At 40.4% G+C, this 24,202-nt stretch overlaps 1 protein-coding gene across 2 annotated transcripts in view; it reads right to left on the reverse strand.

Moving 5' to 3' along the window:
- Positions 1-382: 382 nt before the first annotated feature.
- Positions 383-24,202, reverse strand: part of FBXL20 (F-box and leucine rich repeat protein 20) — a 60,747-nt gene continuing 36,927 nt past the window's right edge. The window contains exons 9-15 of one of the 2 annotated variants that reach the window (XM_018560153.1): positions 14,086-14,160; positions 12,624-12,757; positions 11,315-11,375; positions 9,069-9,113; positions 6,944-7,000; positions 1,488-1,700; positions 383-790 (exon numbers count right to left, since the gene is read on the reverse strand). In XM_018560153.1, coding sequence (XP_018415655.1) covers positions 683-790; positions 1,488-1,700; positions 6,944-7,000; positions 9,069-9,113; positions 11,315-11,375; positions 12,624-12,757; positions 14,086-14,160 — 693 coding nt within the window. In that variant the 3' untranslated portion in view covers positions 383-682. The remainder of the gene's footprint in view (positions 791-1,487; positions 1,701-6,943; positions 7,001-9,068; positions 9,114-11,314; positions 11,376-12,623; positions 12,758-14,085; positions 14,161-24,202) is intronic. The other variant, XM_018560154.1, reaches the window with a different exon arrangement.

Consider the following 24,202-nt stretch of genomic DNA (forward strand, 5'->3'; position numbering starts at 1 on the left):
TATATAATAAATATATAGACACACACATACATACATATATATTTATATAATTCATTATTTGTAACATTTCTGTTTTTCTGTTCCATCTGTGGGGAATGCATTATGTCAATATGGAAAGTCCAAGATATCACGAGCCAGGGGTGGAGGGAGAGAAGGGTGCTGGGGCTACCCTTGCTGCTGTGTCCCTGATGTAGTACCAGGGATTAAAGTAGAAATCAGAGGTGCAGCTGGTATACCTTTAAAAGGTCCTTAAATGCAACAGTAGTCCCTGCTCCTCTGTCCACAAAATTCTCCTATGGAACCACAGCAAAGGATAACCGTATCAACACCTAACCAGATGCAAAAGGGCAGCAGATCATGTGCCCAAACCTCTAAATGTTATGAAACTCCTCCCTTCCAATGTTTTGGGATAAAATCCTGGAGTGTTGTTGGTTCTGCTCCCGTTCAAAAATCCATATTTTTTTTCAACCAGCCTGGGTAATGCAGCAAGGAAAAACTGAAAAAAAATCTGTGGGTTGCTAGACCCCGCCCAATGTGCAAAGGGCGTGAGCGCTCTTACATTAGGGAGGAAAGTCTCCTCTCCCCCCACCACGACCACAGTAAGCTGGCGGTTTCTCTTCCAAATGAGTCCACCTGGAACTCCACACAAGAATAGTGAGGGAGTCCAGACGTATGTCTCTTTTCATAGGATGGCACAGCATCTGCAGAATCGCTGCCTGCTACCCCCCACGGAGGGAGGGGGTGTGACTGGAGCAAAATAGGCATGGACTTTAATGTTAGGGAGATGTGTCTGAAAGAAAAACAAAAAAGAGGTAGAAGACATGATATTAGAGGGAAACCTGTAAATTTCAAACTCAAAATGTATTTGGCATAACATTTCTGAACAACAGAAAGAACAGTGATATCTCACAAGCACAGTATAAAGATAGCAGTGTGGTCAATAGAATTAATGGTTCAGTCAACCCAAAAGTGATATTTAAGTTATAGGTGGGGCCTGGTGGGCTGAATCCTCTGGTTTCTTCAAATGTCTAGATACAACAATAACATCTCTGTGCTATAGTTCCCAGCTTTGTTCCTGACCCCCTGGAAGCTCATGGTGTTCCCACAGAAATAGTCCAGCCCCATAGAGGTCTATGGAGCTCTACTGCACAGGTGCACTTTCTCTAAATGTTCTTTTATGTCTATAGGCACCTTAACAGCAAGCCTGGTTTCAAGTAAGAAGATATAGAAAATGCCATGAAAAATGGCTTGCACTGCACTGCTTTTAATTCATGTCTATGCCAATTCCAATCATTTGGGTACTCAAAAATGGAAAAAAAAATTAAAACATTGGCTTCCAGACAGCTAGGCATATTTCAATTCCTTAATTATTTTCTTCACTGAAAGCTGATTGGACTTGACACAAAAGCCACATGACTGCCATATGTTTGTCCAAGTTTAAAATTCACCCCTTCCATAAAAGAGAAGTAGCAGTGCTTGCTCCTCACCCGGAGTCTTTTAATACCAGCCCGTGTGATCTGTTGGCAGTCATACAATTCAATACGTTCAAGACTCTGGCAACTTTTTAAGTGCTCCAATGATGCATCAGTGATGAGAGGACAATTATCTAATTCGATAACTTCCAGTCGATCGTGGGCACAAGCACCGTTGCCCAGGTGGCGGATCCCATCATCTGTGATTAATTCGCAGTGGGAAAGGCTCTGTATGGAGAAAAGAGAAGTTATGCTCTTATGTGATGTAACGCTGCATGTATAAATACTAGGGAAATGAGACAAACAATCTGAATTCAGCTGCCAGATCGCTGACCAAAATACAGATATGAGCAACAGAGTTTATATTTTATGTAGGTTTGATACTGGAATTTAAGGTGAAACTCGAATAATTAGAATATCGTGCAAAAGTAATTGCAGTAAGTTCTGCAAAAGGGGCCCAAACCAAGTACTGAGTACATATGCATGCTTGTACTTTTCAGAGGTCCGATATTGTTCTATGTACAATCCTTGTTTTATTGATTGCATGTAATATTCTCATTTTCTGAGGTTGTGGATTTGGGGTTCTTGGGGTTTTCATGAGCTGCAAGCCATAATCATCACAATTATGACAAATCACGGCTTGAACTATCTTGCTTTGCATGTAATGAGTCTATCTCATATATTAGTTTCACCTTTTAAGTTGCATTAGTGAAATAAATGAACTTTGCACGATATTCTAATTATTCGAGTTTCACCTGTACACTTGAGACATGGAGAGTGTTGGCTGATAATTCAGCCCTTAAAACAATGGGCCAGATTTATTATTTTTTTGTATATATATATTTTATTTATAGTGACAGGTTAAAAGCAGACATATGGCATAACATCATCAACATACATATGACGACATCTTACATTTTGTGGTCTCCGAAGATATTGAAATGTTACATTGTGTGATCTATTTGATTGTGAGATTTCCTTGTGTTTAAATCCTCATTAGATTTTTAACAAGGGATTTGTCTTGGCTGCACCTCAACTGCGTTTTATTATATAACTTGAAAAGATTAGAGGGAAGCAAGGTAAATACTTAGAAGGTAATGCATAGGGATTATCCCTCTAAAGTGGGTGAACTGAGAGCTAGGGTTACTCTCTGGGGACCCTATCTAGTTATTGGAGAGGGGGACTGGTGTAGTTGGGATGGGCAGGAGGGGGCAGAAGGAAGTAAAGAAGGGGTAAAAAAAAAAGATAGAAGGAAATAAATACATGTTTCAAGAGACTTTCAAACTCAAAATCTGAGATGATTGCAGTTGTAATGAAAACAAAACCTTTTTTTTAAACTCGTTTTCCTTCCACTTTAGAAGCCTTTTTAAGTTTAGAAGTCTTAAGAAACAGGCGCAAGCCATCCCTTTGAAAAGAAACACCAAGCTGTTGTTTTCAATACATCCAGTTTTCTAATAGTTAATGGGGCCAATCGTTTTTAATAGGGATGCACAGATACTTTTTGAGTACCAGTACAGATACTTGGCATTTTCATGAGAACTACCAGGGTTGCAGTGGTTGCAGCTGGGACCTGGCTCTGGCACTCCACCACTGTCCTGAAATCATTAGTCTGTATTGTTTTAGAAAAACTGTCACATGACAATAAACAAAAATGTATCAGTACTCGTACTTGTAAGTACTCGGCAAGTACCAGTAATCGTACTCGCAAAACTGGTATCTGTGCATCCCTTTATTTATAGTTATAAAAACAAAATCATACATTGAAACAGAGATGTACAAATCCCAGGAGCTCCGTGTGCTCCTTACAAATTACAGCGGCCTCCTAATTTTTGAATTTTTCTCTAGTGTAGTCTTGGAGCTCAAAAGTATCGGTACATGTACTCGTACTTGTACCGAGTACTGTACTTGGTATCTGTGCAACCCTAGTTTTTAACCAAAGTAACCAAAGTAAGAGAACAATCTAAGGCCCAGGCCTAGAATTTGTATGGTCACGGACATTTGATTGTTTGTTTATAATTATATATGCTATATAGGAATGAAGAATAAAACAAAGGTTTCTGTACAGTATATGCAAAACTTGTAAATTGTTATAGTATAGGTCACTACAACCTCGTGGGCTGGTGAACTAAATGCATGTTTAAATCTACTTCTGAATATACAATATACATTTACATAAACTTTGCTTTGCATTATTCTTTCAGTGATTTCAGAAGCAATAAAAAAAAAACCTGTTTAATATATCTGGGATTCCATTCAGGTCTGGCCAGAGTTTTTAGGTCTATCAAATGAAATTAGCTGACTCAATGATGGCATCATCAAATGCTCCGATGACCGATTTTATGTACAAACGTTTGAATGAAACTCTGTATGGCTAGCTTTCTCGCATTCAGGGCAAAGTGAGTCTTTGCAAAGCCCACCCCTGGATCACTTAATATACCTCTTCAGCACTCCCGTACTGCAACTGTGTCCAGTTATGGGGGCGCAGGTAACCTCCTTTCATGATGCAGTACTTGGACTCAATCACATGCCAGAGAGGGTGATGTCACCACTATCTTTGTGGTCCAACATCAGCCTTCTTAGTGCATTTGTCCTAACAACACTCTTCATTGCTATAACAAAGCTGCCTCTCTATTGCAGGAGTTATGATATATCTAGAACAGATAACTGTCCACAAAAGACTTGCACCTTAAAGCAGCTAAAATCAGGTTGTCAATTATTTGCATCCCAATTGAAGATTAAAGTGAAACACAGGAAAAGCAAAACGCGAGTCAGATTTTTATTGCTGTCTGTCAATGTTAGGGACATCATATTTTCTGTCCTGATGACTAGTGCCACTGGGAAGGGGTGTGAGAAAAATCTCTCCAATAGAGAATATTTATTTTTTATTGCCATCTATGTGACTGTTCCGAAGATTCATACTTGTTTCCTGTTCCTGTGACTGATGGTACCTGGACACAAAGTGAGGGAAAACCTCCCTAACAGCAATACCAACTATGCCATCCATACTCTACCCAAAGTTCTACTACAGAGTAGGAGATCAGCAAACAGATCTGGGTATAGAGTTCCAGAGGATAGTAGAGGCTCCGGAGAAGTCCTGGAGGCAATCATGGTAGGAGGTTATGAGGGAGCTAGAAGGCAGGAGGTCTTATGTGTAGTAGAGAGGACAGTTCAGGTGCTATTTTGAGATGAGGTTGGTGATGTTGTTTGGGGCAGAGTTGTTGATAGCTTTGTATGTTATTGTTGGCATTTTGACTTTTATTCATTGGGCAAGTGTGAGCCAGTAGACGGGATAAGCAGAGAAGAACGGCAGACACTGAACGGTAGGTGAGGATAGCCTGTGTAGTGGTAGGCCAGCAAGGAGGGGGTTGCAATAGTTGAGGTAAGAGATAACAAGATAATGAATTTGAAGCTTTGTGGTGTCAGAAATGGGTGAATTTTGGAAATGTGGAAGTTAAGTCTAAAAGATTTGGATAGTGAATGGATGCAAGACTGAAAGGAGATGTCAGAATCAATGGTTACACTGAGCATTCTGACCTAAGGAGAGGGGTTAATTTTTGTGCTTTAGATCGCGAGAAGTCGAGGGAGAGGAAGAAATATCATGAGCTTTTGGACAGGTTGTGTTTGAGGAAGAGGTGTGACATCCATGTTGATATTTCAGTGAGTAGATTAGTGATACGTGAGGAGACAGATGGGGTAAGTTAAGCAATGGAGAGACAGATTTGGGTGTCAGCATAAGAGGTGTAGATGGAGAATAGAAGAGGCCCGAGGACAGACCCTTGGGGAACCCTCAAAAGAAGAGGAGAAAGAGTTGTAGGTGACACTAAAAGATACACTGAGATAGGTAATAGGTGGACCATGAGAGAGCAGAGTCTGAGGCCAAGCGAGTGGTGTTTATTGAGGAGGAGCAGTGGTCAACTGTGTCAAAAGCAGAAAATGGCCTAAGAATATCGGTATGGAGTGTTGGTTTTAGCAGTCAGTAAATCATTAGCAAGTTTTAGGAGGGCAGTTTCTGTGGAGTGTCGCAAATGAAAGCCATATTGAAAGGAGGTTGTTAACGGTAAGGTGGAGGCTCAAGTGGTTGTAGACTAAGCATTCAATAAGTTTGGAGCTAGACAGAAGCAAGGAAATTAGTCTTAAATTGTTCAGAATGGTGAGGTCCACTGAGGGCTTTTTTGCTATGGGGGTCACCAATGTGTGTTTTAGAGGGCTGGGGACAATGTCGTTGGAAAGGTAGAGATTGAAGATGTGAGTAAGATAGTGTAGAACAGAGCTAAACGGTGATCAGAGTAGTTGTGTGGGGATGGGGTTGAGGGGGCAGGTGTTTAGGTGGGTGTTGGTTCAAAAATGTAGTAACTTTGTCTGTGGTAACAGGGTCAAAGGAAGAAAGTATCAAATGTGGTGCTTGACAAGGTGTGTTTGGAGGGGAAGATGTCTGGACAATGGAGATTTTTTTTAACGCATTGCATTAATCTTGTTTTTGAAATTATTGGCAATCTCCTGGGCAGTGAGTGAGTTGGTTGGAGAAGGTAGGGGGGGCAAAGTAGAGAGTTAAAGGCAAAAAAGAGTTGGCGAGGACTGGATGAGAGGGTGTTAATAAGTGTGATGAAATAGGTCTGTTTGGCTGTATGGAGGCAGGTACTGTATTTTTGGAGGGAAGATTTATATTGGGTGAAGTGACGCGCGTTTTTACCGCGATTCGCGGTAAAAAAACCGCGCGACATACGCGCGTTTCCGAGGGCTACTTGGCTGTATCCCAATGGAAACGCGCGACAAAAACGCCGCAAAGAAGCTCATGTACCTTTTCAGGCGTAGGCCGTTTTGTAGAGCGTTCAGACGGGCTGAAATACGGCAAGGTGTGAACCATACCCATAGAAAACAATGGGATTTTCATGTTTGGGCATTTTGTAGAGCATTCGTAGAGCGTTGAACGCGCTACAAAACGTACAGGTGTGAACCAGGCCTTACAGGTATTTAGATTTATGCCACAGTCACTCAAGAACACAACTATGTCTTCTGAGACTTCTGGGTCATCCACTTGCCAAGGTTGTAGTGGACAGGACTTCATTCTGTGAATGGGGCAGGTCTGTCCATACAGGTCGAGAATGAGCAATTGTAGAGAGAAGTGGAGAGGCCAGGGCAGGACAGGGGCGTGATTTTGTCATAAAGGTAGTCTGTTGCAAAGAAGAGAAGAGAAGGTTTAAAGTGACAAAGGCTTCTATGGGTAACTGTTTGCTAGTTGGAGGGATAGGGGGCTACAGGTAGGGAGAGTGTGAAATGATGAGGTTGTGATCAGTGAGAGGAAAAGGGGCATTTCACATGTGCTCACACAATTTCTAACCTAAATCAATAATTTCTATTCCTGTAATCTGGAACATATTTTGTATCTGTTTTACGTTTCTGTTCCGCCAATAAAACTTAAAGAATTAAAATGAAAACTGCACATCACCTCTTTCACATGATGTAACACTCACCAACACTTGCAGCCTTGGACAGTGTATGGAGAGCTGGATAAGAGTGCTATCTGTAATCTGCAACACAAAAAAAGATTAAGTATAATGCAGTGACGCCACATCTCTGCCGCACTGTAAACCAAAGTATCAGAGAGCACTTAGGACTACAAGGGTATAGATGACACATCTCATTTTCTTTACTATGCTACAATAACCTATTCCTTAACCACTTGAAGTCCGCGGTGTTAACCCCCCTTCCCATCCAGGCCATTTTCAGTATTCAGCGTTGCGGTACTTTGACTGAAGTGTATTCCGTTTAGTCATGCAACGCTGTACTAAAAATTCATTTTATACCATTTTTGGGGACAGATAGAGCTTTCTTTTGGTGGTATTTAATCACCACTGTGGTTTTTATTTTTTACTATATTAAAGGAAAAATTACCGAAATTAAAAAAAAAACTAAAACCTGTTTCCCCTATATTAAAAATGATAAAACATTTATTATTACCCAATTTTTTGGTAAAATATAAAAGACGGGGTCACGTCGGGTAAAAAGACACCAAACATGTCAAGCCTTAAAATTGCGTGCGCGCGCGAAACCCTAAAAAAACGATAATACCCAAAATTGGCCATAGGCGGCGCTTTAAAAGCTTTTACCGCTCATCAGTTTAGTGTTATCAGTTATTGATGGCCCTTAAAGAAATGCTCTCAATCCGACATTCGCGGCGATATGTAACAAGTGTTGCGCAATTGTCGTTTTTGCGCGCTGGTGCACCGGACGCATATTTACGTTTATATGTGCGTAAACGTGGCGGTGGGGGACTTAAACATTTTGAGGTTTTTTTAAATGTGACATTATAATTTCTGCCCGGGCGTGTGCGAGAAGAAAGAAAATGGCGTCTGGAGACGGCAACTGCCAATGCAGCTGTGCCGTCCGTCCGTTTTTTTTCAACAGGCGGACGGCAACTGGTTAATTCATGTATATAGCACATGCATCACTTTACATCGGTCCCAAACACTGAAGGAGCTCGCAACTAAAAGTTATAAACACAAGCTGGGTGGAAGCCAATTAAAATACCGGTACATTATTAGCTTGCGGAAGGAAGAGAGCCATAAACCTGGAAAACCATACAAATAATACCCTGATGGAGAAAGAACCCAGGAGTCCATTGCTTGGACAGTTTAAGTAGGTCTTCATAATACATAGTTTTGGTAAATTTAAAGCTGATTGTACAAAGACGGCACAGTCAGATTGTAATGTGTATAATGCTGACTGCATTCGTTTTCTCTTTAATGCATTTTGTTTCCTTAATTTTCACCTGGTGATGATGCCAGTAACACATTTCCTGCCCTAAGGTGACAACATGCGCCCCCCTTACATTACCAATGAAGGAACAGCACTGTCATGCTATGGCAGGACTATAGTATACCTACTCTCATCTTTTCCAGAACATAGAAGCAGGGAGTTTGGTAGCATTCAGAGAGAACTGGGAAGATTGTAACGGATAATAGTGCAGTACAGTACAATGTATTACTGGCTGCATACTTGCTGCTTCCTTGCTCTTGGGATACCAGTTCGCATGCCTATTGTGTTCAGGGGAAGAACGCTTTTTTCATTTGTATAGCATTATAAAGACAAAGTGTCAGTTAACTCTCCTAGTGCTGAAGCTGTGTAATTAAGAGTGGCGATGACATTCGTTTTGATGTGTTTCCAATTATTTCAATATCAATGTGCAATGTAAAATGATTTGCAATGTGCATAAAAAACGTGTGCCAATGTGACACACATTTTGATTTGTTTCCATTTATTTTAATGTAAACACGCATCAGACAAAAATGCAAAGGTGTAAATAGGCTCTGAATGTTATTTGACCCAGTTACAGACGTCTCTGGAAACAGGTGCAAGTCATCACTTTTCAACAGTACCTAATGTACTGTTCCTGGGAAATATGACCTCACTGCACTCTATTTGCTATTTTGAGGTAATCTGTGCGGCCATCTCTTTTGACAAGCAGCTCAGACAACCAGTAATGCAACACATAAGAGCCAGCAGAGAAGACTGATTCCACCCAGGCTTAAAAGGAAACGGAAAAGGAAAGCCTTGAAGATGTGTGATCTGTTTTTTTTTCATAGCGTGTGAGCTCACCTGTACACATTCCTCCAGATCCATCTTCTCCAGTTCATGGCAATTCTGTAGAGTGGACAATCACAATCATGAATGGCAACACAGATTTACCTAACAATATGTAGCAAACTTCATATTCAAAGTTCAAAGAGTCACAGGAACAGATTATATGTGGTAGGGTTTCTGACCATTACTTGCACCCTAGAACTGTTGCCTGCAACAACCAATCAAATATTAGCTTTCATAGCTAGGGTCTTATTGATATATAACAATAATTAGATCAATAATTATAATACCAAACCAATGTGCAAGATATGTTGTTTATTTTCTATGTACTTACAAGTAAACATTGCTGTATATAAGAATGGTTTCAGGAATAAAAGTGTTAATAGTTTATTTTTATCAATTAAAGTGCAAAGTAAATGAACAGAAGATAAATCCAAATCAATATTTGGTGTGACCACCCTTTGCCTTCTACTTGGTACACGTACACACAGTTTTTGAAGGAACTCAGCAGGTAGGTTGTGCCAAACATCTTGGAGAACCAACCACAGATCTTCTGTGGATGTAGGCTGCCCAATATCCTTTTTCTGTTCATGTAATCCGAGACCCAGGCAGACTCCGGGATGTTGAGATCAGGGCTCTGTGGGGGCCAAACCCTCATTTCCAGGGCTCCTTGTTCTTCTTTATGCTGAAGATGCTGAAGATAGTTATTAATGACATTGGCTGTATGTTTGGGGCTGTTGTCCTGCTGTAGAATACATTTGGGGCCAATCACACACTTGTATCTCTAAACATTGAGGACACCATTGATCCTGACCAAATCTCCAACTCCATTTGCAGAAATGCAGCCCCAAGCTTGCAGGGACCCTCCACCATGCTTCACTGTTGCTGCAGACATTCATTATTGTAACGCCATCCAGCCCTTCGGCAACAAACTGCCTCCTGCTACAGCCAAATATACTTTACATTTTGATTCAGTCCAGAGCACCTGCTGCCATTTTTCTGCACCCCAGTTCCTATATTCTTGTGCATAGTTGAGGTGTGGCTTTTTGGCCGCAATTCTTCCATGAAGACCACTTCTGACCAGACTTCTCCAGACAGTAGAGCGGTGTAACTGGGTCCTGCCAGTTCGGTGCGGATGGCACTCCTGGACATCTGCTGATGTTGAAGGGAAATAAGCATGATGCGTCTTTCATCTGATGCATGGTTTCCTTGGCCGGCCACTGTGTCTATGGTCCTCACAGTTGCCCATTTTTTGTGCTTCTTCAAAAGAGCTTGAACAGCAGATTTTGAAGCCCCAGTCTGCTTTAAAATCTTTCCCTGGCAGAGACCTTGCTGATGCAGTATAACTACCTTGTGTCTTGATGCTGGTTTAAAGCCAATGGGTAGTCACATCAAATTTTGTTTTGATTTTTCTTCTGTTCACTCACTTTGCATGTGTACATTGATAGAAATAAACAATAAAATGTGTGTGTGTATGTATATACACATATATATATATATATATATATATACACACACACACATATACACATACACACACACACATTTTGGAAAGCATTCTTAAGCTGGCCATACATCTTACAACCATCGCACGACTTTTCGTGCGATGGTTGTAAGGTAATTAAAATCTTGTACGATCTGCCCATCTTGGACAGGCAGATCGTACTTGCAAGCCCTCCCTACCGAGGGGAGGGCTTCCGATGATTCCAATGCTGAGCAGGCAGTGTGCGCGTATGCACAACGGCCCGTTCGGCATTTGTCTTCCGAGCACGCCACTAACACGCTGAAAATCGTACGATTCTTGTCGGGTTTTCAAGCGTGCTAGGAAGACAAAAGACATGCAACCCTACAGTAGAAACGGTTGCACGCCTTCCATACACCTGCCGATTATCGTACGATCGCGGTATCACCCGCGATTATCGTACGATAAAATCGGCAGGTGTATGGGCACCTTTTCTTTCTAAAAGTTTTAAGAGGGGTGAAAAAATGCTGTGCAGTACTGTATATATAGCCATTGGTTCTTATTTGGTTAACATCTACCTTTCTGTTACTTTAGGACCAGCTGCCTTAATTCCTAGGTTTTCATCTACCATGGTTGATCTGATGCTGCAGATATGCAAAGACTATCGATTAGGAGCCTTATTGCCCCATCCTGAAATATAATTATGTCTCCCACACGGAGCTATTTAAAACAATAAAAAGATACCGTGCAGGTACCCAGTGCAGTAAAATGGAGCAAACACACATGCTAAATGCCTTACTTTAGCCAGGGTGGTGAATCCTAGATCTGTGAGTTGTGAACATCGAGCTACTTCAAGAATTCTGCAACAAGTAAAAAAAAAAAAATAATAATAATTCTATGGCATCTCAAACATTTTTATTTAAAATATAAATCAGTTAAGGGATCTGGTCACCTAAATCGTAGGAATGCACCAAAATTTCGGCCCAAAATGGTACTATGGGCAAAATTCGCATAGTACCAAAACAGCCGAAAAATCAGTGCTTCCCAAACTTCTCCTTCCCACTGGGCTCTGGTCTGTGTACCCTCCGATCCCAGCTCCTCTCCCCTACTGGGCTGCCCAGTGGGGAGGAGAGAAGCGATCAGGAGGCCAAGCAGGGTGGTCCGGGGAGGAGACAGCTGTCATAGAAGGCCGGGCTCTTCTCCAGCACCTCCCCACTCGGTGACAGGAGGAGCAGTCAGGATGAAGAGCGGAGTACAAACATTCAGCGATCAGTACTGATTGCTGACTGTTTGTAAATAACGGAGGACATAGTAGGCTTACTGTGTCCCTAGTTATGAATGAACAGGAAGTGCTCTACATCACTTCCTGTTCATTAATGATTGTGGACATAGCAACTGATACTATCTTCACAGTTTATGAATGGGCAGGAGCTCAGTACAGAAGCTTCCTGTTAATTCATAACAGGGGCTGCAGAAAAAGAGATTGAGGACTCTGTGTCCTCAATCTCTTTTTCTATTTTGAAAGAGAAATTTCCCCAAAACCCCCACAGTAAAGTACAAAAAAAAAAAAGTTAAAATGTTAAAAAGGTAAAAAGGTTGGAAAAAAAGTCCTTGCTTGTCCATTTCGACCAATTGTTTTTGTTTTTTTAAAATTGTATTTAGATGCATACCTACAAAATTGGACACATTCCTTTTGACAGATTTTTTTTCACTGTCTACAGCGAATAAGCTTTTCCAGCAAGAGAAATTACTTTTTTGGGTAAAGGGCACTTCTATATGTCAAGCCTATAGAGACCTTTGTGCCTTTGCCGACTCGAATCCAAATAAATAAAAAAGGTACAGTTTGAGCCTTCTGCTCAAAAAAAGTCAATGTCAGCAAACTGTGGATCAACTCCTTTCTCATCAATGTGGGGTATCCAGGAATCATCCTATACCTGTATTTGAAAGGCATCGACATTGGTTTCTAGAGTGTGCGAGTTACATTTGCATTATAAATCTGTGCATTGAATAGAGTACAGGAGAGCCATTTTAAGGAGACCTTCAGAGAGACTGTTTTTACCCATTTGAGTAAAAATAGATATTTGTTTATATTATACCCCATTTGTTACCTGAGTCGGGGGCAGTTCTGTCCCAGTGCATTTAGAATAGAGTCTGTGATGTTAGAACAGCCGGAGGCACACAGAGATTGCAGCTTGTGACACCCGCGGCAAATAGTAATGAGGCCATCATCCGTAATCTGCTGCTGGAAAAAAGACATTATCATAGGGAACAAAACAAGTTGCAGACTTGCTAGGTGAATAAAGGCTGCAAGACAGTCAAAAACTAAGGTGCCACAGTCAGGTCACCGGATCTTTTTCCTACAGATAAACACTGAATAACTAAAGGACGATTAACAAGGTGCATATTTTTCCCAAAAGAACTAATTAGAGCTTTTGAAATTTCTTCACTTAATAAATGACAGCTGAAATCTGACTTGCTGCTTTGGGCAATACATCAACAGTTTTCCCGTTTCCACAAATCCCCCCAATATATAACTCAATATAACCTGGTATTTCCAGGTATGGATATGCACGCAATTTGCACATGTGACTCTCTTCCCTGCCTCCCCGCAATTACCAGGTCCAAGCACTGTTATGTGGAGGTAAGCCTCAATCCAATGTGGGGTTGGAACTTTAGTAACAATTTTGCAAAGGGCTCTAAATGGCAGACAGACAGCAGAAGTAGTACATAGAAGATACGTCTTTGCTCTTTACTCTCTGCTCTCTTACTCTCTCTCCCTAAATGGACAAAAAGTATAGGTTGGCTTAAAGTCAATTTTTACAGTCCTTACAAAACTATTTCTAATCACGGCTAGAACATACTGAAACAGTTTGGATTCTGAATACTGAATCCTGACTGACGCTATATAAAACATTTTTAATATAACTGCTCATACACTTTCTGAATTGTTCAATGGAGAGATGCATCAAAGATACTTAGTGTTCTAAACAAACCAACTTAAACTATTGAACTATTTGGCACTACCAATACTTCAGTTCTGGTGAATTGCTAATGTCCGTCTGCCCTTTTCCTCCTTCACTTGACGACCCAGATAATTTCATTCATACAACAAAAGCTATCCTTCAAGCTAAGTAGACCAATAAAGCACATAAAAACAGCCAACTGCTGTATGGTTGCTAAAGTTACAATGCAGTAATGACAACTAAGTGTGTAAAACTATATTAGGACCATGTCAGATGAGAGATTCTGTTTCCAGGGACACTGTACAAGGTAAAAAGGATTGCAATATAACTTCTAATCTCACTGTTGGAAAACTTCCCAGTGCTGCCGGAAATACTGCTAAAAAGGCAACTGCTAGTGAGAGGACTTCTTGGACAGCTAAAGGGAGTCAATGGGATAATGCAAAATTCATTTTAGTGATTCTATCGCTGATGTCAGAATTGCCTGTCTAATGTGGTCCTTAGTCCTAAAGTTGTTTAGTACTGCATTAAAACCATGGCAACCAATCGTTAACTATACTTTATCCATAAACATGTCCCATTTTTAAATGACAAAATAGAATAAACTTACGGAACACGCCTGTAGATTTAATGTGACAAGCTCTGGACAGTGTGATCCAATATACTTAAGAGCCTCATCTTCCAACTACAGAGCAAAGAGACACAGATGGTGAGAAATCTGCAGTGACAGCTTCCATATGGCAAATTGTTCGAGAAGCTCCTAGCCAACCCCAAGCTCCCAGCAAAGGAAATCACTGTGTTGTCATATTCATAAGCTTGTCCATCTCTAAATGTCAGTTACAGATGTAGGTCTAGACATACATTTCTACGGTTATTTTGTCTTTAAAGGAACTATGTTGACAGTTACAAAGAAAACCATAATAAAAACAGAACATACCTTCAGTGAAAACCACATGCTAAAATAATCAGTAGATAAAAAACAAAGATATAAGCAACTAAAGTTAAGTGTACATTTTCTGTAGGAAAACTGAGCTTGGCACAGCTCCCTTCTGCATCTCCCTATTAGTCCTTTAACTCGAGGCCTTTTTGTTATTTTTTTTCCATCTTTTCCACCCATGTTTTAATCCACATTTTAGGCCTGAAAAATACTTAAAACCCCCAAATGATATATTTTTTTCTGAAAGCCAAAGCCCAGTAGAATAAAATGGTGGCAATTGGAAATTTTTATGTTGTGTATAGAAAAATTTAGTGAAAAACGTACTTAAAAAGTAAAATTTAGTGCCTCAAAACACAATAAAACATTTTAACAAAATATAAAAGATGAGGTTATAATGAGTAAATAGATACCCATCATGCCCAGGTTAAAAATTGTGAATCTGTGAAACGGCGGCAAAAAGTCAGTAACCCAAAATGTCCATAGACAATGCTTTAAAAGCCCCTACAGGTCATCGGTTTTGGGATACGCCTAAATATTCGCCCTAGCATTATTGCTCTCAATCTGGCATGCGCAGCGATACCCAACATGTGTGGTGCGATTATCGTTTTCGTATGTAAAAAATTTTAATTATTTTTACATTTAATATTTTTAAAAACTTTTTTTTTACTTTAATTGCTGTCACATGATAGCCCACCCATGTGACAGCAGATTTGTGGTGACAGGTCTTCTTTCAATAGCTTATTGCTGGGCTTCTGTTTACCAGCCCAGAGAAGCGTTCTGACGACAGACGAGTCGCCAGAATTGCTTCTATTGTAAGGCCGACAGTCGGCTTTACAATTGTAAACAGAGTCGCGACGGCTAAATCTGTTTAGACGGGCCCGGTGCTAGTGACGTACCATGGACATCACTGGTCACTAAGGGGTTAATGTGACTAGCAGCCTATTGACTAATAGCAAGACTAAAAGGTGCCCATAACCTGTTCGAATTTCGGATGGTTTTTGAGGCCGAAACTCGCACAGTGTGTGGGGCTGTCGGCTCCCATTCGGCCGGCATCCGTCAATCAGCTGATCAAAGAAGCCGGCTGGAACATTTTTGAACGATCAGAGATGGCAGCCAATGAGCTGCCCGCTCTGATCGGGTATTCTGACTACTAATACAGAATACAATGTAAACAGCGGGATTCCTCTATCGACTCACTGTTAGCATTGATGCAGGAATCACGTCTTTTTTTCCTTCGGCCCGCGGGATAAAGGAAAAAATAGACAAGTGTATGGCCAGCCTTAGGCGGTGAAAATGGATGTGGCAAAGTGGATGTGGCCAGCTTCAGAGGAAAGGTTGACAATTGTGCTGAACTTCAGCTGCTTAAGTCTCTGAATCTCAATGAGACTTTTTAAATCTCTAAATTGATGACCTGTGGGGGCTTTTAAAGCGTCGTCTATGGACTTTTTGGGGTACTGAGGTTTGTCGCCCTTTAACGGACGCACACAATTTTTAACCTGGGCATTTATTTACTCGTTGTAACCTCATCTTTTATTTTTTATTTTCAAAATTGGTATTTATTGTACATTTTTCACTAAATTATGGGGTTTGATAAGGAGTTGCGCTAATAATGTGCAACATAAAAATTTGCAACTGTCACCATTTTATTCTATAGGGTCTTGGCTTTCAGAAAATATACACCAAGATTATCAATTTGAAAAGAATGTTTAAAAGGGAAGAATTGTTAAAGGCTGGGAATGGGAGACATATCTACCATTAGTTAATATGGATGTTGCGTTAAAAAGAATACTTTGTTCCGGAGTACACTTTGGTAAAAAAAAATGGCCCATTATGATTTCCTGGGCAATGTTTATGTGGTCCAGTTGTATACCAATTTTTGTTCCTTTCACATTCCAAACATTTGGTGAACGGTCACAAGAGGTATAGTAAATTATATATATATATCCTCTCATGTGTCAAATACCATGTTTAGTATGTCAATAGGAGAACCAGATGTTTATAGGGCTGATTTAGTGACCACCTTTCCAATATTAGGAATAATAAAAATACCAATGTAGTGAAATATTTAATCAATAAACATGGGTGCAATGTTAAATCCTTAGAAGATTACAGGTACATAATTACAGGTACAGATTAACAAAAGAACTGGCAACCCTTTGAGGGTTATTTAGTAGAGAGGGGGTTTATTGGATCTTTTTGCTACAGGCTAGGAAACCTAAGAAAATGTATTTTGAATGGGGTGTCACCCATTATTATGAATAGGTTTCCATTTTGAGTAGGTCCTGAACTATTCCAATTAAATTCTACAGGTGAAACTCGAATAATTAGAATATCGTGCAAAAGTAATTGCAGTAAGTGCTGCAAAAGGGGCCCAAACCAAGTACTGAGTACATATGCATGCTTGTACTTTTCAGAGGTCCGATATTGTTCTATGTACAATCCTTGTTTTATTGATTGCATGTAATAATCTACTTTTCTGAGATTGTGGATTTGGGGTTCTTGGGGTTTTCATGAGCTGTAAGCCATAATCATCACAATTATGACAAATCACGGCTTGCTTTGCATCTTGCTTTGCATGTAATGAGTCTATCTCATATATTAGTTTCACCTTTTAAGTTGCATTAGTGAAATAAATGAACTTTGCACGATATTCTAATTATTCGCGTTTCACCTGTATTTCTCCCTCCACGGACCAGCGCTCATTGTACTGCATGATGGGATTATTCTGTCACCGGTTTTTAATGAACTGAAAGATGGAATAATCCCGTTGTCGGTAGGTTAATATTACATTTTATGCATTAGGTTACTGGCAAACAGTCATCAACTGTCACTTGCGTGACATGATCCTCACGGCTTGTGTAGATGAGCAAAATGCATCCATCTTGCAGGTGCATTCACCTTGCATTTGAGATTAGTTTGAAATGCTTCTGAGATCAGAGTTCATTTACAGGTACTTCTAACCACCAACGCGGCCTTTAGCATTCCCATTGACTTGTATGGGGAAATATACAGTTCTAGCTGCACAAGCATTTAGTCACAAATGTACTTGTGGTAAAGAAGAAACAACAACAGGGCGCTGCTCTATTTCTGTAGTAGATAGGCCTTATGCATGAAAACGCCAAAATTAGCTTGTTCTTTCATGGTTTTTAATGCAAGTTAGCACTGCAAGGAACAATGTGATTACTGGTTACAGCCAATAGACAATTCTTTTAGGTCACATTTATACAGAAGGTCACTTAAGTTACTTCATATACAGTATAAAAGGAAGACCAATGGGTACTGCCATCAACATAAGTCAACTTCTAATTGGCTGTTGCTGTGACTTTTCATAAAAAGGAAGAGATGAGGAGGTGGTGCTGTATGCTTAAATTATTCCCAACTAACTTATTCTTGTATGAAAGCCTTTTAGAGCCGTACTTACTTATTCTACAATACTGAATCAGCTTCCCAAAATCCTCAAAATCTCGTAAATTTTATTTTCAGAAACAAGAAGATTAGTGAGCTGCACTGCCTAATCCAGGAAGTAGTCCTGTTCTTTACAATCTACTTGTGCTAATCCTTAAATCACTACTCTGAGCGTCTGTCAATTAGGAAGATTCCATCACGTAGACATTCATATAAGCTGAGCTTTCATATAAAGAACACTACCCTCAAATTTTCTTTGGGTTACAGGAAGAGGAAATACGCCCTATATGGAACTTACCAATTAGAAGATTTGTAATTATATATTGTATGTCATTTTAGATTTTTTTGGTTGCAATATATGAACATTTGCTTTATAATATATATATATATATATAAGTATATTTTCCTCTCCTACGTATTTACTAAAAAAATTTTTTAGACTGAAGTGGTTTGGAGAACATGAATGATGCAACACCTAACCATGGTGAGGTGGCTTGTTGCCAGGGCATGTGCTCTGAAGACTGTCACACCTCAAGCAGATAGACCAAACATAGTTCAGAACTAAAACTATGTTTTACACAATTGCCAAAATAAAATATTCCATTTCACAGATATATCCGAAACTCTCTGCCATTGTTTAGAATCTAGGAAGTGAAAAATGTTTAATTTGGTCCCACCCCCTTACCCCCTGGATGAGTTATGACATTTTAGTCGCCTCCTGAGATACCAATGTTGCATATTCCAGGAGGCATTATTTAACCCATACACAGCACAATATGTATACAGAGGTGGTGCCAGATCTCGCGCATATGCGAGGTTAAGTAAAGCCTGCTGGGATTTGTGACACTGGCATCCCAGAAGGCATTACTTTCCTACATTCATAGAACAATATTTAACCCTTTTGCTACCACCAACATATGTCATACGTCGGTGGCAGCGGGCCCCTTTAAACAGACCGGGACTCTGTTTACATTTGTAAAGCCGACTTACTGTTGTAAGCCCAAATACTTACAATCATCATGTTTATGAACAGCTGCTTCCAAGTCTCTCAGCTCAGCTTCCCTGAGTTTCCTGTCCAGTACAAGATCACAAAGGACACAGCAAACTCCAGCAACTGTTCATATACTAGCTTGGAAGAGGGAGTGTGTTAGGGGAGAGGGAAGTAGCTTGATTTGCTGTCTGTGGAGACACACGCAACAACTAGCACACACAGGGGTGGCTCCATAGCACCCTGCTTGACAAAGGAGTCACTCTAAAACAAGTCAGGACCAGTGCTCCGGAGACCGGCTGATTCTGCGGGAAACAACCTTTTAAACATCAAGAAGCAGCTTCCGTTGTAAGTGATATATTCAGCATTTAAAGTAACTTAAAAACCTTTTGACTTTAATATTACTTTAACAATGTCAGAGCTGCATCCATTTTTTTTTAACATTTGCTTAGAGTTCACTTTTCCTGTATTGAGTATCTCGCCTAGTCTTTACAAAAAGTGTTTAAGTGGAACTCCAGCCAAGACCTTATTTTAATTCACTTTGGATAAAAGTGGGGAATGGTTAGCACCTCACTCAGGTTTTTAGAACCCAGGTATGACCAGAGGGATGAAAGATAACGGAGTTGGGCTACTAATAGTTCACAATTTTTGAGATTGAAGCGCTATACTCATATACAAAAAGCCCTTCATTTGCACTATTCTCCGTAGATTGATATTGGAATCAGGCTCTTGAGATCTAATAGCATTTACTAAACTACCCTGCACAGCAGGTAAATGAAACGATCAGCGCTGTGCATCAGGATCCCCAATTGAAGCAAGACAACTGGCACATGGTCCTCTCGAAGTCTTCCCTTTCTCACTATGTCCAACAGCGACACTGCCACAGCCTAAAGGAAGGTTATGAGTAATGCTGAGTTCCTATATTCCCACGGTCAACTTTATTGATGCACTCAGTCTTCATAGGACTTCATTCTACAGTCATTACTGAGATGGGAGAAACAGGATTACCAACTGTAACCAACTATAAAACTGCAAAAGCTACAGTATTTTATAGTAAGCCTTCCAATTGCTATGTTAAATCTTCCAGTAGGTGCTTTTACGACTTCAAATAAAAGGTAGGGGTTACAGAATCCATGATCCCTCTTGTGCCTCAACAGCCAGGTCTATCTGGTAAGGGGCATGGCACATCGGCAAATGGATATACGTGCAGGGCATACCAAGTTCTCCTAGGCCAATCCATAGCTAGGGGAATCATTGGAATTCTCGCCAATTTCTCTCCTGGTGGACTGAATGTGCAAATAGACGATGATACATCACGGATGCATAATAATGTAAACAACATTACACCAGTTGTCTGAATACTGGAAGTCATATCTATATATTTAATATTTTTTTTTACACTTAACTGTATTGCCATCACACGGGGATGACAAGCCCCTATATGATAGTGTTTGGAGGTGACAGGTTCTTTTAATGAAGACATCCAGGGTTTATTACATGTCTTCCCTGGCCTTCAATATATGGGATTGAGCACAGCACAGTGCCCGATCACCTGTGTAACTGGCACTGGCCGGCTTTACGAGAGCTCCAAGTACAGCACTTTCTGCCTCACTGATCAAAGCAGATCGGGAAATGGGCCTTCCCCGGTCTGCTCCCGCTCTCCATCCTGAATGCATTTTCCCTGTTCCCGTGTCCCCCAGGGAAGCCTGAAAAATATGGCGGGAGGGGGGTGCACCACCTACACGGGCTGCTACAAATGATGTGGGCACTTGTAGAGCCGTCCAGATAACTTGTACTAAATGAGCATCACCAGCTGAAAAGATTTCAGGACGACAACATATATTTATGTATGGCGGTCTTGAAGTAGTTAAAAAAGGTAAATCTCTCCAGCAGGGACAGAGACTGCAATACAAACCTGGCAGTGATTATAAACATTCCCTATGCAAGTTTTGGCTGTATAGACATTTTAAAGTAATAATACATGAAGTCAAAATGTTTTTAAAGTATTCTCAAATGCTAATTAAGTCACCTACAATGGATGCTGTTCCTTGATGTTTAAGTTTCCTGCAGAATCAGCTAGTCTGAGCGCTGGCCTTAATCTCCTGTTTTAGGGTGACTCCTTTCCCTTGCAGGGTCCTATGGAGCCAGCCTCGTATGTGCTAGTAAGTTGTGTGTCTCTACAAACACACAGGCACAACAAGGTCAAGACGATCCCCCGCTCCCCCTCCTCCCTTACTACTTCAAGGTTAATAGCACCCCTAATTACCTCTGAAACTTTCATATATATTTTACCTGTGAATGTGAAACGTGCTTGCACTTTGGTTGTTTATATTTGTTAAGTAACTATATTGGTAAATGCAAGCTCAACTTTCCTGATTGAAAAATTTGAACAATGCACACCAATTCCTAAATCTCTTTCTGTGATATGTCATCTCTGCACACTGTCTCCCACTTTGCCATAGTTGAGACAAATTCACTCTTCAGACCATAATAGTCTTCCTTTCTGCAGCCTCTTTTTTCATCATCCTTGGCCATAATCTGTGTACACCCCTTTCTTGCCTATCCCTCTATGTCCCCCCCAGTCCACAGTGAGTTGGTGTGCCCCCCCCAATCATCTCCCTTTTTGCTTCCTTTAGAGCACGCCACAATCAGCTTCCACTCCGTCTGTCCCAATTACAAGTTCAAGTGAGAAGACAACCCTGACATAAATATCTACTTCCAGCTTATATCTTGACTGGACAGGAATGTATACCATTCAGTTCTGAATACCAGTCGGTCCAAAACCAGCTTAAATTAACGAGTTCATGAATGTGCAAACTTTTGTTAGTTACTTACATTAAAATATTAGGCCAGAGTCGTCTGGTGACAGGGTCCCTTTAAGAACATCTATATTTCTGCACAGATTGAAATGTTTTTCCCCTGTAGGACCGAGCTGAGGTAGGAGAGGCCTTGGGCACTGTTCTGAGAAGTGTAAGAGGCGCAGGAGCGTCTCCTTCCCCTGCCACAGCCAACTGCTTATACACTTACCTCTGTGCCATTGATCGGAGCCCAACAGTACTACGCAGCCAATCCTGTGTCTCTCAGCATATGTCCTCATAACATGCAGCCGATCAGAAAATGTAAATATGCTGACATGTAACCCATGTGTCAGGAGTTCTTGATTACCTACAGATTATGAGACACACCATCTCTGACAATGACTCTGAACCACAGGATCAAAAGATATGCAATAATGCCACCTCTCACTTCAAAGGAAACTTCAAGGTTCTGGAACTTGTGGCACTAAATATTGTGCAGTGCAGAACTTATCAGGCTTACCAGCATTTAGAACAGAGCAGTATTGTGTTTTGTACACATTTACTGACACAGATATATCTGTATGTAGGATAACCAGCACACAGGCAGGGAGGAGTTTGTGACTCCTAATTATTTTATTACCTCCTTAAATCACCGTTATCCACCGTTATTCAATTTTGTAACTCCAATTTGCTGTGTCCTTGAAAATATTAGCCTGTTTTAAACATGCTGATTAGGACTAAACCATGCTGGTTTAAAACAACCTAACACTCCCATAGACTTCTGTTGTCATGTGACTAAAGCGGGGCACCCCCAAGGCTGGTGGACAGTGGCTGTTTCTGTACCCGGTATTGGCCCAGTAGGTGCGGGGTACAGAAACGGGCAGATTTGCCATCTCCACCGGTCTCAGCCCACCAGGAAGCGCGGGTGAACTTTGACATCATCACCTTGGCTGCCAGAGAATCTTCTTCCAACCCTGCTGCCTTCATATGTCCTCTATGATGTTCTGTAAAAATTGTATTTAGCCTGCAGTTTAGAAACTAAAAGAGTTGTTAAACTGCACATCACTGGAAGACACCTATGAAATAACTGGGGTCAGACAGGTTTCATGTAATAAATCTCCCCCCCCACCGCTTTAAGAACTTACCTTATTTGATGCTTCTTGATCCGAACAGCTTCTTCCTTCCACTCCTTTTTCAAAGTCCCTCCAGCACTGGTGCCGGTCTCTGATCCAGCGTAGACTCCTTGTGTCCAACGGAGTCTGTCCGACGTGCACACTCATGGCTGTGTACATCCAGCGTTGCTCTCCACCTCTGTCCTCTGGTGATCTGGACTGCGCATACACCTGCCCACGCTTCCTTCTCAGCGTTGTGGAGCCAGGACTTCTTCAGCCGGGAGCGAGCGTCGCTGACATAGGTAAGTTGGTTGGCATTTGCCAACTTTTTTTATGTTGGAGCATATATCTGCTTACTAGCAGTAGACAAAAAAAAGTTTGACTTTAATAATACTTTAAGGATCCACTCTTAAGGATATACACATATATATGTAGCGTGTGTGCGTGCGTATGTATGTATATATATATGTATATATATATGTATATATATATATGTATATGTATATACACAAAAAAAATATATATATATATATTATACACACATACATACATATATATACACACACACACATATACATACATACATAAAATGTGTGTGTGTTAGAGGTGCACCGAAATGAAAATTTAAAAACCGAAACTAAACCAAAATTTTTTTTAAAATGTCAGGCCGAAACCAAAAATGTTTTTTATTTTAACTTTTTCAATATTTTATTTGTATTTATTTTTTACAAACTTTTTAATTGTTTGTATTTTTTTTTATTTATTCATTTTTTTATTAAAATATTTGTATTTTTTACTTTACTTTTAGAAGCATCGGGGAAATATTAGGGATCTAAAACAGACCCCTGATATTTCCCATTTAAAATAGAAAAAGAGATTGAGGACAGAGTCCTCAATCTCTTTTTCTGCAGCCCCTGTTATAAATGAACAGGAATCCTCTATACTGAGTGTTCCTGTTCATTCATAACATGAGAACATTGTGTGTTTACTATAACCACAAATCATGAATAAACAGGAGGTGATGTAGATCACTTCCCATTCATTCATAATTGAGGACACAGTAAACATACTCTGTCCTCAATTATGTACAAATCCATGCACTTTTGGCATTATGGCAAAAGTGCCATTTTTGGTGCGTGTGAGTTTTTCTTTCTTTATTTTTTTTTCTGTATAGTTTGTATACACAACTGATCTGTAGCCAATAATATTTATTTTTCCGATTCCTAATTATATTGGTAATGTATTTACATTTTAATTCCAAAACATTTTGTAATTTTAAAATAATTTGTAGTTAACTGTTGATGGCCCAGGCAAGGTAGCAGGGGAATATCTGTGCCTTGGTGGCAGAAGCCCCTGTGACTGCTGTAACCACAGGCATGCCTCCCCCTCATCCACAGCAATATCACCTTTATGGACTATGTACTGGGTAGACTTGTACTGCTTGTATTACCACTTTGCTGCCATACAGCTTGGGAGGAGCCAATAAT

The sequence above is a fragment of the Nanorana parkeri genome, unplaced genomic scaffold, assembly GCF_000935625.1.
Source record: "Nanorana parkeri isolate BGI_ZX_2015 unplaced genomic scaffold, ASM93562v1 scaffold435, whole genome shotgun sequence".
NCBI lineage: Eukaryota > Metazoa > Chordata > Amphibia > Anura > Dicroglossidae > Nanorana > Nanorana parkeri.